The sequence below is a fragment of the Prionailurus bengalensis genome, chromosome B4 (genome assembly GCF_016509475.1).
Source record: "Prionailurus bengalensis isolate Pbe53 chromosome B4, Fcat_Pben_1.1_paternal_pri, whole genome shotgun sequence".
Classification (NCBI taxonomy): Eukaryota; Metazoa; Chordata; class Mammalia; order Carnivora; family Felidae; genus Prionailurus; species Prionailurus bengalensis.
This window is the reverse complement of record NC_057358.1, coordinates 137782476-137801872: the sequence shown is the minus strand read 5'-3', so window position 1 is coordinate 137801872 and position 19397 is coordinate 137782476. Positions and strand designations below refer to the sequence as shown.

Sequence of the window (19397 nt, the reverse complement as noted above, 5' to 3'; positions counted from 1 at the left end):
GTGGGCCAGTCAGTGGGATGTAGTTCATCAGGTTCTTGTCAAATTTTATTGCATATAAGTTCATTCTGTTAATTTTTTGCTGTCATGCTTATGTATGCTTTTTGAGCATGTACTAAATATTGCATTTTTATTTTAGTGTATCTAATATAACAAGTATTTTTTAACCTTTCAGATCAAGCCAATCAATGAAAGACTGAGGGAGATTAAAGGCTGTAAAATGATGATTGATGTCATAAAGACTCAGTTTCCTCAGCTGAAGAAAGTAATTCAGTTCGTGTGTGGAAATGGCCTTGTCTGTGAGACTGTGGAGGAAGCAAGGCATATTGCATTCGGTGGACCTGAAAGACGGAAAGTAAGAGGCTTAGATCACACCTTGGGATAATTTGAAGCAGTATTTATAAGACTAATAACATACTATACACACAAATATATATATATATATGCTCATATGCTCTCTTTTAGAAGGAAAACTAACAGAACCTAGGACAGTTACGGCTTCGGTGATTGTTAAAATGTCTCGTTGAATTTTCAAAGAATTAATTTCTGTAGTATTCCCTGTTATCATAAATTATATTTTAGAAATTAGATCTATTGTAATCATAGCCTAACGCAGTTAATTTTTTTTTTTTTTTTTTTTTTACCTGACATGCAGTAAATGTCCTTGGTGCATCTCTGACTTTCCTGGCGTTTCATATATCATACATGTGTTTCTGGATACCGGGAAAAAGGTTTTAGGGGCTTATATTTTATATTAATTCTTCTGTAGCTCAACGCAGACATTGTCCTTTTACACATTCACGGTTTTGGCACACTTGAAGTTCTAAGGATAGCACAATTGAAATGAGCTTACTGAATGCTAATCTCAAGAGGATGATTTTTATTTAAAAAATACCGTTTTACTCAGTTGAATAATTTATATTTAGTTAAGCAGTGTTAAATTCCTCAAATTATCTGACATAGGGTTTTTTTGAACTACATTTGTTATGAATTATAACATAGAGTCTGAGAGCATAAGCTATGAGGTAAGACCAGTGATGCTACTTAGTATTTAATGATACACCTTCCAGAGAGTTTCTACACATCTAATTTTATCATTTAAAATTGGAGAAATAATAGTACCCATTTCGTAGGGCTAGAGGGTCAAATTAAGTAATAACATGCAAAATGCCATTTCAGTGCCTAGCAAATAGCTCTCAAAAAGTGCCAGTTACTTGTTTATTTAGTACTAAGCTAATTTACACATCAGATCTGGAATGTCCAGAATTGCAAATTAATACAAAATAGGCTATTGTTACGAGAAGTAGGAATTTCCAGTATTGAGTTTATTAACTTACCTAACATGATTAATGTCTCATACATTTTAGTACTTCTTTCAGTAATCGTAATTTGATCACTGTCATTGACTTCTACACATTAAATTTAAGGAGGTATCATGAGTGAGCTACTAAGATATTTTGCTACCTATTTATACTACAGTTGATTTTTGTATGTTTGTAAAATTGATTTTGAAGATTTGTATGGTCAATTTAAAGAGGTCACATGAAGATAAGACTGTTTATTCTTTCATTCAACGAACTTTCGCGGCCCTGTATCTTGTTCACGCCTTACTCCTCTAGGCTGTCTCTCATTCTTTTCATTATTTCAAAATTTTAATTAGCTTCATTTGTCTTACTTGTATCTTAAGTATATTTCAGGGACTTTGTCTTCTTCCTGTTCCACTTAAAGAATTTTCTGTGTAGACGTCACATTTCACAGAAAATGTCTTCAATGTGTGCTTTTGGTTTTCCGTGGACTTGATATCTTTCTACAGACTTGATATTGGGTTTAAAATGTTTTTCAATTCAAATACTGCAAGTGACGTCACAAAATGATATTTGGGCTAGTTTATAATCTACACAGTATATATGAACTACATCATATAAGTTATAGCAGTTCTGCTAGCTATAGTTTGGTCATCAAGATTTTTATGATAACTCAATTTCTAAATATTTTTAAATTTATATAACAACATTTTAAAATCTGGACTCTCTTTAAATGCATGCGATTATTCCATCCATTCCCCTTAACCAGAGAAACAATAATAATTTGTTTCCTTTCCCATAAGTTGGGTGACTTACTTTAAAAAGTATATGGAAAGATATATTTATGTTTTTAACATGGTTAGCAAAAACAGACCCAGAAAACTGTCATTAGCTAGCTAGTAATTTGTGAAAAGATCATTTTTCCAAAAATTATGCACATTAAACAAAATAAAATGCAGGCTACAGTAAATTGAAAAAACTGGGTACCAGGGCGCCTGGGTGGCTCAGTCGGTTAAGTGTCCAACTTCAACTCAGGTCACGATCTCACGGTTCGTGAGTTCGAGCCCTGCATCGGGCTCTGTGGCTGACCACTCAGAGCCTGGAGCTCCTTCGGATCCTGTGTCTTCCTCTGTCTCTGTGCCACTCCCCACTCTCTGTCTCTCTCTCAAAAATAAATAATAAACATTAAAAAAAAAAATTTAAAAACTGGGCACCATCTAGAACAGAACATAATTGAATCTAAATTTCATACCTTATATCAGAATATATTTCAGATGGATTCAAAATATAAATGCGAGAAATGAAACTGTAAGTCTACTAAGAGAAAGCATGGGGGCTTTTTTTTTTTTTTTAATTTTTTTTTCAATGTTTTTTATTTATTTTTGGGACAGAGAGAGACAGAGCATGAACGGGGGAGGGGCAGAGAGAGAGGGAGACACAGAATCGGAAACAGGATCCAGGCTCCGAGCCATCAGCCCAGAGCCCGACGCGGGGCTCAAACTCACGGACCGTGAGATCGTGACCTGGCTGAAGTTGGACGCTTAACCGACTGCGCCACCCAGGCGCCCCTTTAATTTTTTTTAATGTTTATTTCTGAGAGACAGACAGAGCATAAGTGCGGGAGGGGCAGAGAAAGAGGGAGACACGGAATCAGAAGCAGGCTCTAGGCTCTGAGCTGTCAGCACAGAGCCTGACACGGGGCTCAAACCCACGAACCACGAGATCATGACCTGAGCCGAAGTCAGTCGATCAACCCGCTGAGCCACCCAGGCGCCCCGGGGCTTTATTCTTAATGTCAGAGATAGTAAGACCTTTTCACTATGACAAAAAAAAACCCAAAGCCATAAAAGATGGGTAAATTCACATAAAAATTTCTGCATGGCACAAACCACAAGCAAAATCAAAAGACATGGCAAACCAGGGATAATATTTGCAGCTCAGAGTAAAGAGCAAATTTTCCTATAAATCGATGGAAAAAAAGAACACAAAGCAGAAAAATGGATGAAGGATTTGAACAAGCGTATTGTCGTGAAAGGAAATATAATTGCTCTTATATGTGAAAACTCATTCTCCCTTTATATGGGAAATGCCAACTAAAACTACACTCAATGCTTTTTCACCTGTCGGGTTGATAAACATTGGAAGGTTTGCTAACACCGTGTGAGGAGAGAAACGCTTCCATCCCCTGCTCTGAGAGTATAAAAGTCCTATCAGCTCCGCGAAGGGCCGTTCTACCAGTTGTACTTGTTAGGAACTTCACACACAGATGAACTCACATGTACATGAAATGATTTATTTATTGAACCATTCTGTGTAACAGGAAAAATGGGAAACATTCCAGACAAGACTAATTCAATGAAAGTAGTGTGTTCATAGAATGGAATACTGATAATGTGCAACCTTAAATAAGAATGAAGTCCTTTATGTACAAGTATGAGACCACCTCCAAGATCTATTCAGTTTTTTAAAAAAGTCATATGTAGACTAGTGTGTAGTGTGTTACCATGTGTGTAAAACACTGGGGGAAATAAGAGATGTTTGCATGCATCTGTTTATGCAAGAACATTCTGGGAGAATGCGTAAGAAAATCACATCACTGATAACCTCTGGGGAGGGCATGTGGGTGGTAGGGGCCAGGGAAATTTTTCACTCTACAGTCTTGTATCTTTTGGATTTTGAATTCAGTGAATGTCTTTTCCATTCAGAAATAAAATGTTAAAGTATATTATTTTTCATACCACTGAAAGGGAACGTTAAAAATATGTAGAATCTGCATAACACAAAGATTTATGGGAGAATCTACCTTAGCAGTTTATAAGACTGAAACGCTATTCTTGAAACAGTTGAAGCTGATTCGGTGGATTGGTTGGTAATCCTGCAGAATAAGTGTTTAATGCCTAAGAATTTTTTTCTAGCACATACTCTCTAGAAGTTTCATTTAGTGTTATTTAAAAATTCCTCCCACTCTTCTGTCATGAAATTCCAACTGTGCCAGCCAAGGTATTTTTCAGGAATGTGACCCCTGACTAGGATTACTACCCTGACCAACTAATGTAAGATTTAAGTTAAGGAAATTGCCGGCTGGAAGTTATAATTATAGTCCTCTGGAATAGGAATTTGACTGTAGATCAAATGAAAATAGGTTGTTGGAGATAACGTTTACCTTGTGAAGAAATAAGTTATTTTAATAAACCTAGAAACTATTAAAACAAGTAAGATTCATAATTCTGTGATTGGTGCTCACAATGTTTTTGGAATTCAAGGAAGTGTATAACATGGTGGGTGAGAACACGGGGATAGATGTTCGACCGACTTGGGCTTTGGTCCCTGTGTATGGCCTTAGGCAAGTTACCTAATATCTTTTGGTCCCTATCTGTACAATGGAAATAGTATCTACTTAATGGGGTTGTGAACATAGAACTAAACAGCATCTCTGTACTGTGCCGAGCACGTTCTATGCAGTAGTAAACCGTTGTAGTAACAACAGCAGCAGCCAACCAAGCAATGAAGTAAAAAGAGCCTCAGAAAACTACCCCTGCTCAAAGAGGAGAAGTTGACTTGTAGCTGGGAAGAGGGCGCTGGCGTTGTACTCCCATGCACGATATGGCAGATTCTCGTTAGCGCAGAGCTCTTTGTGCCCCTCTCCACGCCAGCCCCGGTGAGGTTTTTCCTCACTGTTATGTTTGGCTTTTGTATATCAGATATACAAGTTAATAAATGTGCAATTCAGAGATTTGGGAAAATAGAGCTCAAAAAGGAAAATGAAAGCCATCCCTAACTTGTCTCCTAGAGTTACCAGAGAAAATGTTCGGACATACCACCTATGTTAAAATTTTTTTCATTGTTTATCTGAGATTCACATGTAACTGGGTGTGCTGCTTCTCTCTTTGCTAAACCTGGCAACCATACCCTAGCAAGCTCTAGTGCGTCCTGTGGTATATAAGCCATATGTTTAGGAAGCAGTTCTATCATTCTTAACTTTTGTAAGTATTGTTTTTACATGTTTAATGGGGTCTTTACTATAAAATCAAATAGATATTTACTTAATTTTTCTCATGTTTTTTGGTTCTGAATTTTAATCTTAATCTGAAATTTATTTTGATGTGTATTATTAGGTATAGGTATTAGCTTTTTCCCCTAAATGGTTAATTACCTATCCCAATATCATATATTGAATAATTTTTGTTTTTCTGCTTGCTTAACTGAATTCAGTGATTTCTCATTTTCTCTTTTTCAGTGATTTCTCATTATGGATTATTATATTTGGTTCTTTTTCCACCTAGTATAATTTCTTATCTCTAGTTATTATTTGGGGCTATCTTACTGCATATTTATATTTATTATAATCTTTATTATGATTTATAAAATTAATTTCTTTTAGAAAGTAATCAAAATATGCGTTATAAATAAGTAAATAAAATACTAGCCTACAAGCACTGTAAAATCAGTATGTCTGAAACTAAATTAATGTTCTTTCTAAATCTTGATCTCCTGTATTTAATTCTTGGTACCACTATTCTAGCTAAATGAAGTTCTGGTTTTTCCCCAAGGATTTCCTCATAACCTCTACAATCCCAGTCTATTGGACCAGTCTGTTTTTCACATAATTGCCAGAATGGTCTGTTTAAAGCTCATGTCTGATCACTTCTGTCTCCTATGTGCTACCATCCCATTCCGTGTTAATCCCCTCCGCGCCCTCCATAGACTCCCTGGTCCTTAGTGGTGTTCAGTCCCCACTTTCCCGTGAGGGCACACAAAGAGCTCCACGATCTGCCCTGCCTGCTAGCCGTACCTCTGTGCTATTCCTTCACTGTCGCGTTACTCTCTAGGAATTCCAAACTCACGTTGCCTCTGTCTCCATCCCACCCCTGTGACACACGCACGTACGCACAGTCTGTGTGTCCGTGCCCCGCTGCCTGCATTCCACCACCGCCCTTTTCTGGGCTACCTCCTACCTGTGTGTGTCAGAGACTGCAGTTGCCTGCTTAGTATCCCTTTCCCTGTTTTCCTTACTAACAGAAGCCTGATCTTCCTGCGTGACAGTCTAGGAGGGACAATTGGAAGTAAATGGCAGTCATCAGGAGTCCTGCCAGGAAAGTTTCTTAATAGAACTTTTACCTCCTTTTGTGAAACGTAGACACCGTAGCTGGAGCTGTAGGATTCTCCTGGACTACCAAATGACTTTGAAACGGTCACGTAAGAGATTCAGACATGCACATCACTAGTGACACATAGTGGAAACGTAAAGTAAGCTTTGTGGAGAACTTAAAAGCAGAAAAGGAGAGGAGCCTATGTGGTTCTTCACCTTTCCTTCAGTGTGAGTGAAACACGGTTTGGCCAGGCAGACATAGCCCGAGCTGCAAGTGTTCCCAGAGAGGGATGCTGCCTCCATATCACTGCACATTGTGAAGAAGTCAGAGGAGTCAGCAAGGTGTGTACCAGTGGGCTTCCCAAACTGCCCTCCCGCTCAGAGAGAGCCTCCCGTTAGGAGCTCAGTCTCCATGCCACTGCTGTTGCTATCCAGTGAAGATGTGACGTTTTCCCCAGAGCCATTTCAGACCATGAGCAAACTGATCGCCAAGCCGACAGTTGGGAAGGAAAGGAGCCCCTGAAGCCTTCCAGAAGATAACAAGGCTGTCTCCCTTGAAGAGTGATCCAAATACTAAGGATGGTACAGCAATATTCTGTCAGGAGTCTGGGTTTTTGTTAACTCTGGCGTCACCGTAAAAACCCTGGAACGCGTACCTCTGTAATTGTGAGACAGAAATAAACTGAGTTTTCTGGTAAATATAGCTAGTTAACGTCTAACTAGTTCCTCTGATAAGATACAGTGGAAGCCTTCGCCTCTTCAAGAAGCCTTCTGCAGAGCAGCTGGGTTGGAATCCTCCAGTTTTATGCTTCCAGATTATTCTGAGTATGATTCTAGCTTCTCATCGCTTTATGTTGTAATGATATGTTTCTTTTCCCCACGAGAGTGATTTGCTGAGGGTCAGTACCATATGTCACTTCTTTGGTCACTCCGGTCCCCGGTATGGAACGTCTCAAACACAGTAGCACGCAGGGAATGTTTGTCTGAATGAAGGAATGAATGAGATTCCTATTTGTTGACTTTTTTTTTTTTTTTTTTAGCTCACATTGCATGGTTTTAGTCTTACACAGTTGGTCTGCACCTGCTTTCACCAAGTAATTAGAAACATTTGCAAAACACTGAGAATCATTTACTGCATAAAGCATATGATTACTCACTGGACTATAAACTTGAAGCTATTTTGTACCTCTGACTCTGTTTAAATTTTTTTCTTCCTCCCGGTTTCCTTTGCATCGGGGAGAATGTGATATGCTTGGTATCTAAGGCTGTTTTCATAATATGCCACTGGCATGTGGTAAGAAATTCTTCAAAACACAGGAATATATAATGCAAACTATTTGATACCAAATTTGCCTCTCATTATTGAATATGTTTGGAACTAACGTACAGTTTACTTTGAAACTTTTTAATGGCTGCTAATCTGTTGCCTAGAATTGCTTTGGGCCTTAGCAAAACAGGACTTGTATTTGTGGTTCATTTATTGGCTAGTGTCTGTCCCTTCATAAGTTGGGTATTTTATTCATAAATTTCATTAAGTGGTTTTTCTCATCTATAAATTCTCAGCTGGAAAAATTTCCATATTATGTCCAATCTTTATCTTCCTTATGTACATCTCTCCAGGATAAAATGTTTTTAATTTTACAGACAGTAGCTCTTGATGGAACATTATTTTTAAAATCTGGGGTGATCTCTGGAGGATCAAGTGACTTAAAATACAAGGCTAGATGCTGGGATGAGAAGGAGATAAAGAACTTAAGAGACAGAAGAACCCAGCTGATCCAGGAATTAAAGGTAAGCCCATGCTGTAGACATTGTGGCATACTAAGGAGAGTAATTGTGTTTTTACACAAATTTTTGGACTAATACAAGGACTATGCCTGTTTAAAAAAATTCAAGTAAAGCAAAATAGAATAAATTAAAATATAAAAATCTTTCTCTTACCTATCCTTACATCTCCATGATATTTGCTAAACACAGTCTGATATATAGCCTCTGGAAATTTTCTCTGTATATGTAAGTAAATATATTATTTTTTCTACTTGTTTTATGATAGACTTTTGCTACAAATAATGTTGGCAACAAGCTTTTTCATTTAATGTTATGACATGGACACGTTTTCATCTTAGCATACAGAGAATGACTTTTTTATTTTAAATGTTTATTATTTATTTTGGCGGAGAGAAAGAATGCGAGCGGGGGAGGGGCAGAGAGAGAGGGAGACACAGGATCCGAAGCAGGCTCCAGGCTCCAAGCTGTCAGCACAGAGCCTGACATGGGGCTCGAACTCACGAGATCATGACCCGAGCCGGAAGTCGGACGCTTAACCGACTGAGCCACCCAGGCTCCCGGAGAACCACTTATTTTTAATGAATCCTGCCTGGTATTTCATTATATAGATTGTGTTTATTGCACCAGTCTCCAATAATGGATGTGTTGGTTTTTGCTATTACAAATGATGCATCATTATACATTAAAAAAAATTTTTTTTAAGTTTATTTTTATTTACTTTGAGAGAGAGAGAGAGAGAGAGCGAGCAAGTGGAGGAGGGGCTGAGAGGGAGGGAGACAGAATCCCAAGCAGGTTCCGCACTGTCAGCACAGAGCCTGATGCAAGGCTCGAACTCACAAACTGGGAGATCGTGACCTGAGACAAAGTCAAGAGTTGGACGCTTAACCAACTGAGCTACCCAGGTGCCCCTCATTACATGTTCTTTAGAGGATGAAAAACAAAGTACCTAGGAGGATAAATTCTGTAGCCACACTGCCTGAGTTTGAATCCTGGCTCTGCCACTTGCTGGCAGTATGACCTTGGGCCAGATACCTAACCCCATTGTATCTTAGTTTTCCTGCCTGTAAAATGGGGAGAATAAAAGTACCTTCCCTTTAGGGTTATTTTAAGGATTCAATCAGATAATCCAGTTAAAATACTTAAAATGGTATCTGGCATGTGTGAGTACTGTATACATGTTTGTTGATATTCTTTAAAATACCTTTATTTGGGGGCGCCTGGGTGGCTCATACAGTTAAGCGTCCGACTTCAGCTCAGGGCATGATCTCACGGTTCGTGAGTTCAAACCCCACATCAGGCTCTGTGCTGACAGCTCAGAGCCTGGAGCCTGCTTTGGATTCTGGGTCTCCCTCACTCTCTGCCCCTCCCCCGCTCACGCTCTGTCTCTCTCAAAAATAAACAGTAGATAAATAAATAAAATATCTTTGTATAAATACATCTCTAAGATGAATTCCTGTAAGTGGAATTTCCAGGTCTAAGGGTATGTATGTTACTAAATTCCCATCAAAAGAAAACCTATAGTAGAATGTGTATATCCCTAGAGGGCTACATTGGATATTAACAGATTTTTAATCTTTGCCAATCTGATTGGTTAAAAAAAATATCTGATTGTTTGAATATGCATTTCTTAAATTATAACTGAGGTTGAGCATTTCCTCATATATTCATTGGTTCTTTGTAATTTCTGCTATAAAGTACTTATTTCTTGTGCACATTTTTCTATTAGGCTGCTTGTTATTTTATTACCTACTTTAAGAATTATTTTGGGGGCACCTGGGTGGCTCAGTCGGTTAAGCATCCGGCTTCGGCTTAGGTCATGATCTCATGGTTCGTGGGTTTGAGCCCTGTGTAGGGCTCTGCGCTGACAGCTTGGAGCCTGGAGCCTGCCTCGGATTCTGTGTGTGTGTCTCTTTTGCTCTCTGCCCCTCCCACACTTGTGTGTGCCCTGGCTCGCTCGCTCGCTCGCTCGCTCTCAAAAATAAATAATAGAGGGGCGCCTGGGTGGCGCAGTCGGTTAAGCGTCCGACTTCAGCCAGGTCACGATCTCGCACTCCGTGAGTTCGAGCCCCGCGTCAGGCTCTGGGCTGATGGCTCGGAGCCTGGAGCCTGTTTCCGATTCTGTGTCTCCCTCTCTCTCTGCCCCTCCCCCGTTCATGCTCTGTCTCTCTCTGTCCCAAAAATAAATAAACGTTGAAAAAAAAAATTAAAAAAAAAATAATAATAGAAAACATTAAAAAAAAAGAATTATTTGTATAAGTAAATTAATTCTTAGTCATATATGTTGTAAATATATTGTGTGACTTTTTGTTGGCTTTAATGAGGTGTAATTTATATACAGTAATAGGCACCAATTTTAAGTGTGTGATTCAGTATGTTTTGACGGTTGTATGTAGTCATGTAATTGCCCCCACAATCATATTTAGAACATTTCTATCACCTTCCAGATTTCCTTATGGTTGGCCTCCTCCCCTGGACCCTGAACTGAGACTGGGGGTAACAAAGCACCTTCATAGCACTGTTAAGAGGATTAAGTGGGTGAATAAATGTAAACTTTATAGAACACTGATCAAAGTACTCAATAAATGTGAGATATTATTTAAAATATCCATGAAATAATTATAAAAACTGATCATATACTTGTCCATAATAGAAATCTCAATAGGTTTTTAAAAGGTCACCTTGATTATAATTAAATTAAGTTAGAAGTAACAACTAAAAAAATTTTCGTTTGCATAGAAATTAAGAAATGTACTTATAGGTAGTTTTGGGATCAAAGAAGTAATGAAAAGGCAAATCACAACATGTCTCTAAAGTGGTAAATGGGAAGTCTGTGAGACATATAAAAGCTACATCAAGAGGAAATACCTTCAGAAGAAAGATTCAATATAAGGGCATTTATTACTTTAAGAAATTAGAACAACAGCAACAAAATAAACAGAAAAAACTTATAATGCAATTTTTTAAGCTAAAATTAATTAGAGAACAAGTCAAAATAGAAAAAAGACTAGTGAATCTAAAAGCTGTTCTTTTGAAAGGCTAAGAAATTGCAATTTTAATAAAGGGAGGAAAAATTAGAAGCAAAAATATACAGCCTGCAAATGAGAAAATTAAAATCATTTAAAGAGAATCTTAAAAGCAAATAACTATGTAATAACAAAATAAAAAATCTGAAAGAAATGGGATATTTTCAGAAAAATATAATTAAGAATATAAAAATAAATATAGGGACGCCTGGGTGGCTCAGTTAAGTGTCCAACTCTTGATCTCAGTTCAAATCTTGATCTCACGGTCATGAGTTCAAACTCCACACTGAGCTCTGTTCTGGGTATGAAGCCTACTTAAAAGAAGATAGGTAGATACATACATACATACATACATACATACACACACATAGATAGATAGATAGATAGATAGATAGATAGATAGATAGATAGATAGATAGATAGATAGACAGAGAGACCGACCAACTAGAAAAGAAGTGGGACATTTGAAAAGTTAGGCAGTGGTGCAGTCTGCTGGCCAGGCCCCATCCATAACATCTTCCTTTCTTGCTTGGCTCTATTACAGAATCATAAAAAAACTAAGACAACTTGATTTCCTAAATTTCATTGTAGCTACCAGTGGCCACGTGACCGTTTTAGAGATACAGATGGAATTGTTGGTAGTCACTTGCGTTTTCTTCTTCCTTACCGGAATTCAGTCAAGAGGCCTGGGGAGGCAGCAGCCATCTTGCACCAAGAGGCAGCAAGCATGAGGATAAAGCCACTGTACTAGGAAACTAAAAGTTAGATGCCGTTGTCGAGGAACTGCATCAGCCTGCATCGCACTGCTTTTGTGTGAGAAAAATAAACCCACATTTTTTTTAAGCCACTGCTAGCTGGGTGACCCACCATTGAATAAACACGCCCAGAATGTAAAATAGCAGCTGTGGAAGACAGTATGGTGGCTCCTTTAAACATTCAAACTAGAATCATTGTATGATCCAGTAATTCTGCTTCTGGGTATATACTCCAAGGAATTGAAAGCAGGGTCTAGAAGAGATAGTTGTACACCCATGTTCCTAACGGTATTATTCACAACAGACAAAAAGTAGAAGCAACCCAAGTGTTCATCGCTGGATGAATGGACAAACAAATGTGTTCTGTACATGCACTGAAATACTCATCCTTAAAAAGGGAGGAAATTCCAACACCTGCTACACGGTGGAAACCTGAGGACGTGATGCTACATGAAATAAGCCAGTCGCAAAAAGACGAATACTGTAGGATTCCACGTACGTGAGGCCCCTAGAGTAGTCAGATTCATAGAGACAGAAAGTAGACTGCCAGGTGCCGGGGCTCGGGAGTGCGGAGAACGGACTGTTGTTGTTCACTGAGCATAAAGTTCTTCAGTGGGCAAAAGTTTTAGTTTTACAAGATGAAAAGACTTCTGGAGAAGGGCCACACAACAACAGACATGCAACTTAGACACCACTGAACTGCACACTTGAAAATGGTAAAGATGGTGAATGTTCTATGTGTTTCACCACAATTGAGACAAGGATTCTGGGCCTCGTGGGTTTCCAGGTGACTTCTAATATAATTCTAATCTTCACTAAGGCATCCTAGATTATAGAAAAGGATGGAACTTGCCAGCTTATTTTATAAAGTTAGTATAACTTAAATTTCAAATATTATGAAGATAATACAAAAAATAAAACTGGGAAATGACTTCTGCTGTGAATATAAATGCATAATTCTCAAATCAAATATCAATATAGAGAATTCAGTGATGTAGTAACAGAAAAATACATCTGCCTGAATAGCATTTGTTCCAGGAAAACATGGGCATTTCAATATTAAGTGATCAATCAACATAATCCATTATAATAACAAATCGAAGGCAGGAGAAAAATCCTATCATTATATGTAAAAATGTATTTGGTAAAGTTCAGCAGGTAGCTCTAATTAAAGTGCTGACTAAAAGAGTAAATGGTGGAAATGATTTAAATAAATAGCTTTTACCCAAACCTAACAGGTGTAATTGCTTAAATGGTGAAACATTAAAGCCGTGTTAAAATTAGGAAGTAGACTGAGATATCTATTATCAACATTATTACATAATGTCTTGGAAATTATGGTAAATATAGTTAGGCACAAATGAAATTTGTATAAATCTTTGAAAAGAAAAAAACTAACTTTTTTCTGATAATAGGATTATAGTTTTGAAACTACTAGATTTAATAAGCTAATGGGAGGGCTATGTAGATAAACAAAACTCTAGTTTTTCTCTGGATTATCAAAAAACATCTAAAAGTGGGAAAAGATTCTCACAATAGGAATAACTGTAAACCTAAAGACACAGTAACTGGGGCACCTGGGTGGCTCAGTCGGTTAAGCGTCCTACTCTCCATCTTAGCTCAGGCTATGATCTCAGGGTTCATGGGTTCAAGTTCCATGTTGGTCTCTGCGTGAACAGCACAGAGCCTGCTTGGAGTTCTCTCTCCCTCTCTGTCTCTGCCCCTTCCCAACTTGTGCTCTCTCTCTCTCTCTCTCTCAAATAAAGATTAAAAAATTTTTCTAGAAAATAAATCTTAATGAAAAACACAAAGAGGAAAGGCATACTATATTCTTGGGTTAGAAATCTTCTAATTAATATAAAACTAAATACAATTTTAATTAAAATATTGAGGAGGGGTGCCTGGGTGGCTCAGTTGGTTAAGCATCCGACTTCAGCTCAGGTCACGATCTCACAGGTTTGTGAGTTCGAGCCCCGCATCGGGCTCTGTGCTGACAGCTAGGAGCCTGGAGCCTGCTTTGGATTCTGTGCCTCCCTTTCTCTCTGCCCCTCCCCCATTCATGCTTGCTTGCTCGCTCTCAAAAATAAACATTGAAAAAGAAATTTTCATGTTATTGAGGATTTTTTTAAACACAGAATCTCTTTTTAAACTTTTTGAAATGTTACTTATCTTAGAGAGAGCGGGGCAGAGGTGAGAAGGAGAGGGGCAGAGAGAGAGACACACACACAATTCGAAGCAGGCTCCAGGCTCTGAGCTGTCAGCCCAGAGCCCAATGCGGGGCTCAAATCCACAAACCACAAGATCATGACGTGAGCTGAAGTCCGACGCTTAACTATCTGAACCACCCAGGTGCCCCTTACTGAGGACTTTTTAACTTGATAAAATGACGTTCTAATTTTTACAAATGAAGAATTCCCTAAGATTAGTAAAAGAAAATATGTGACAAAAGTGGGGAAGGTAGACCTTCTCTTGCTGGTGCACAGAATATACCATGAGAAGCCATTGCAGTCAAGCTGATGCATTATTGACATAGGGATGGACAGACTAATGAAACAGAAGAGGAGTTCCAGAAATACTCCCAGTATACTGAGAACTTAGTGTACAACAAAGATGATGTTTCAGTTTGGTGGGAAAAGGACAGATGGTTTAGTAAATGGCATTGGCATATCTAGAGAAAGTAATGCTATGCCCCGTGTTATAACACAAAAATAAATTCCAGATTAAACGCCTGAATGTAAAAAAGGTAAATGAGGATAAAACCCATCGTATACAGTTTTTTAAGTTTAAAATGAAGACTAGGTTCTCTGCTTATCAAAGAGTTCTTTCCAAGTTGACATGAAAAAGACATGATAGAACATCTGGGGACAGGATAAGATTAGACAGTTTGTGGAAAGAAGTCCATTGGCCAATAAACATGAAAAAATGCTCAGTATAGAATATAGCACTCAAGGGAATACAAAGCAAATTCAGATTACTTCATACCTATCCGTAAAGGCTTGGAAATATATATAAATGCTGGAGGAGAAGTAAAGAAACATGTACTCCTCCGTTATTTATGGAAAGGAGAGTTCTAGCCTTAGGGAAAGCAGCGGTAGCTGCTGTTAAACACGTGAATACATTTGACCTCTTGATCGCACCCTGAGGATCTATTGCATGGAAATGAAAACGTGAACACTTAATGGTGTGCATACAAGTATGTTGTTGCAGCTGCTGGCAGTGGCAGAAACCCAGCCCATCATTAAGAGAACAGTTGGATAATTTTGGTACAGGTACACTCTGGAATAACACACAGCCATTGAAAGAATTGATCTAGAGCTTTATCAACTGACTTTTGTGAGTAACTGAGAAAAACAGGAGGCAGAAACACATATGCAACATGATCCTAAACTTGTAAAACAAGTGACTCTGTGTACGCATATATTCATGTAAAGACTAGGAGGAAAATACAGAAGGACATATACTAGGAAGTTAATCTGGTTGAGAAATAGGGCGGGCGAAGGAGGAAGGGGATGCGCTAAAAGCAAGGCCGATTCCATTTCAGCCGCTTAACGTGCCTTGTATGGAACACACGCTTCCCATTCCTCGTTTTTCATTCCTGTTTCCTGTTCGGAAGTGTGTTAGTTTTTTAGGGTGCTTGTCGTAGGGCATTGTGGGCACTCCGGATGGCTTGTGTACTTAGTTGCCAGTCTCTTATCAGAAGAAGGGAAGATGAGTAAGAAGGGAGTGCCTGGGGGGCCCCATCGGTTAAGCGTCTGACTCTTGATTTTGGCTCAGGTCACAGTCTCACTGTTCGTGAGTTTGAGCCCTGCATCGGGCTCAGCCCTGCTGGTGTGGAGCCTGCTTGGGATTCTCTCTCTCTCCCTCTCTTTCTCTCTGTCTCTCTCTGCTCCCCTCTGCCGGCTCTTTCTCTCTCTTTCTCCCTCTCTCTCAAATAAATTTTAAAAAGGAAAGAAGGGAAGGTGGGGCGTGGGTGTGGTTATATATAAAAATTAGTGAATTATGAGATCACTGGTAAATGAAAGTGCTGTTCTCTTATAAAATGTTCTGATGTTTCTCTCCCTTGTTAGGATCTCATGAAGATACTTCGCAAGGAAGCTGACTTGAAACAAATACAGACTCTAGTACAAGGAACTCATACACGACTCAAATATTCCCAGAGTGAACTAGAGATGATTAAAAAGAAGCAACTTGCTGCTTTTTACCGGGTAATATGGGCTTACATAAAACTTGGTGGAGATTAGAACCAGGACAGAGAATTTCAGGAATTCTATATCTATAACACCATGTGATTTCGGCACTTTATCCCATGATTGAGATTATATTTTTATGGTTGTTAATCTGGATACACAGGTGTGCCTGCAGTTACCTTATCTCATGGATTCCCTTTTTATTCCAAAAGATTCCTGTCACCTTTTTTTGCTTCACCATCCAAAGCTAAAACAGCTATTTTACAAAGAAAATTTTCTCTTTCGTAATTAGGAGCAATCTCAGCTACAGAGTGAGCTGCTGAACATCGAGTCTCAATGTACTATGTTGAGTGAAGGTGTGAAAGAACGGCAACAACGAATCGAAGAATTTCAAGAGGAGATAGACAAGGTCACGCGTCGTGTATTTATGACCGATTGGCATGTCGAGTAGAGTTCTCAACCAGATAGCGGATTTAGGGCTTCTTGCACATACACTAAAGCAGTTCGATAAGTGCCTGGTTTTATTGGTCTGCCAAATGAGTTTGTGGCTTTGGAGAACCCCTGCAGCACCTCTCGAGGGGTCATGACCAGTGCACACTTACTCCTGCTCTCTTCTCCTTGCCATTGTAAGAATGAGGGCCTTTTTCCTCTCCCACTGCCCTTAACGGCGAGAAAGAAAGAACTTTTCATTCGGATTAGTTTTTAAAGTTGCTTCTTCCCTCAGTAATTGTTTCTTGAACGTTTATTGTATATACCAGGCACAGTGCTTGCCTCTGGGGCAACAAAGATCTGGTCATCTAGCCTCTGCTGGTAACATGACAGGAACTTTGTGGCTCAATTCACGCCGCTGTTGATCCTGTCCAATCCTGAGGAAGTTGTCTGTCACACCATCGCTGAGTAACTTCCACTCATTGCTTTAGCTCTGCCTCGTGTCACAGGTTTTGAAACCACACTTCTGTTACTTTAATTATCTTTTTTCCAGGTTAAGTGCCCCTAATGCTTTAATCATGTATGTTGACCGTGGATTTAAGACCAGCTCTGGCAGCCATCCCCTGGGCTCTCTGTTGTTTATCAACGCCCAGAACAAAGTTTAAGGCCAAAATATCGTCTGACCTCTACAGAGTACCATGGGACTCAACACATAGAACTATAACTCTCCATAGTTTTGATTATCTAGTTATGTAAATTATGACTTACCACTGCATGAATGATACCACATTCATGCTTAATTTATATTCAACTAAAACCTGAAAGTTTTTAACATGTCCTGCTGTTTAAAACAACAAGTTTCTCTTATCCTGTAATTGTATATAAGTAAATGCAGGGCTTTAAAGATATTGAGGTTAAATGTTATTTTGTTGGGATTTGGCTCATTCTAGTTTTTCCAGATCTTTCTGAGTCTTAATTCAATGTTCCAGTCTTCATGGCTTCTATTGCCGAAGACTCTATAGCATTACTTACATAGAAAGAATATTTTATTTATGTATGTAGAATGTTATATTATGGTGTAGCTAACGTAAAGGAAATATTTCTGATTTTGTTAAACACCTCATAAAGCCAAAACCGTTAATAAGGCCAATTATGAGCTTTCTTATTTAGTTTTTAGAGTAAGAAATTTGAAAATAGATGGGTGTCGTTTGTGGCGTTAAAGAGAAAGAAATCACTGGCTCCTCAGAGTACAATAATGCTTTTCAGATTCGTATTTAGCCTAATACAGGAAGTTCTTGGTGGGAAGAATTTAGATTTAAGCATTGTCTGTATACTTTCTAAAAATTAATTAGTAAACCAGTTGTTTTGAAATAATTTAAAAGGTTGAAGATGATATTTTCCAACACTTCTGTGAAGAAATTGGTGTGGAAAATATTCGTGAATTTGAGAAGAAACATGTTAAACAGCAACAAGAAATTGATCAAAAAAGGTATTTTTATCAGAAGGTGTTAGTAAGCAACTTACACATATATAAACGTAACTATTATTTCTTAATTTAAGGGAATTGTGGCTGAACGAATCTTTATTTCAGTTCATCAAGAAATATCTAGTAAACATTCATATTCTTATAGAGATAGAATTCTTTTATTCAGTAACTTTTTTTTTAATGTTTATTTCTGACAGAGAGAGACAGAGCATGAGTGGGGGAGGGGCAGAGAGAGAGGGAGACACAGAATCCGATGCAGGCTCCAGGCTCCGAGCCGTCAGCACAGAGCCCGACGCGAGGCTCGAACCCACGAACGGTGAGATCAGGACCTGAGCCTAAGTCGCTAGCTCAACTGACTGAGCCACCCAGGCGCCCCTATTCAGTAACTTTTTAAAGAGAGAAAGCATAAATATACGAAATAAGAGAATGAGGATATACTTACACAAACATAGTAGTTATTAAAAGAATAATAAGGCAGTAATTTACTTCTCTATAAATATCCATGTATATGGATACCATTTGTAATTTTTAAGAAATAACATATTACCAGGATAGAAAAATCTGAGGAAGTCAGTTACCATAAGAAAGGAAAGTAAAAAAGCTTTCTGCCCACCACACCCTTCCCCAAATTCACCAGGCATGTATGGTTTCACAAATGAATCATCCCAGCAAACTTTAAAGGCATAAGGAACTTCAACATTTAACATTTAAACGAATGTTCAATATTTAAACTTCTTCATGGTATAGAAGAGGAAGTTTTATTAAATGAACATCTTTTTATTAAATGAACATATATATGGGGCGCCTGGGTGGCGCAGTCGGTTAAGCGTCCGACTTCAGCCAGGTCACGATCTCGCGGTCTGTGAGTTCGAGCCCCGCGTCGGGCTCTGGGCTGATGGTTCAGAGCCTGGAGCCAGTTTCTGATTCTGTGTCTCCCTCTCTCTCTGCCCCTCCCCCGTTCATGCTCTGTCTCTCTCTGTCCCAAAAATAAACGTTGAAAAAAAATTAAAAAAATATATATATAATATTGAGTAATATTGATGCAAAAAATCCAAAAAAGGTATGTACATATACATCTAAATCATTCCTACCTGTAAATAACCAAATAAGTTTTAAAAGGAAACAGGCAGTGCAACAACAACAGCAAAATATTCCACCATTATCAGTGTGGATTTCATTCTGGAAATAAAAGGATGGTTCCGTATCAGGGATTATTGCTATAATTTGCCATATTAATGATCAAAGGGGAAAAAAATCAATCAAGTCTAGAAATGATTAAGAGAACTAGACAGAATTCAGCATCCATTCTTTTTTTTTTTTTTTTTTTAATTTTTTTTTT

General features: G+C 38.4%; 1 protein-coding gene across 4 annotated transcripts in view; it reads left to right on the top strand.

The window, feature by feature from the left end:
• The window catches only part of SMC1B (structural maintenance of chromosomes 1B), a 78231-nt gene that overhangs the window by 34124 nt on the left and 24710 nt on the right, over positions 1-19397 (top strand). For all 4 annotated transcript variants that reach the window (XM_043562889.1, XM_043562890.1, XM_043562886.1 and 1 more), the window contains 5 exons: positions 173-352; positions 8035-8181; positions 16024-16161; positions 16436-16552; positions 17955-18061. In XM_043562889.1, coding sequence (XP_043418824.1) covers positions 173-352; positions 8035-8181; positions 16024-16161; positions 16436-16552; positions 17955-18061 — 689 coding nt within the window. The remainder of the gene's footprint in view (positions 1-172; positions 353-8034; positions 8182-16023; positions 16162-16435; positions 16553-17954; positions 18062-19397) is intronic.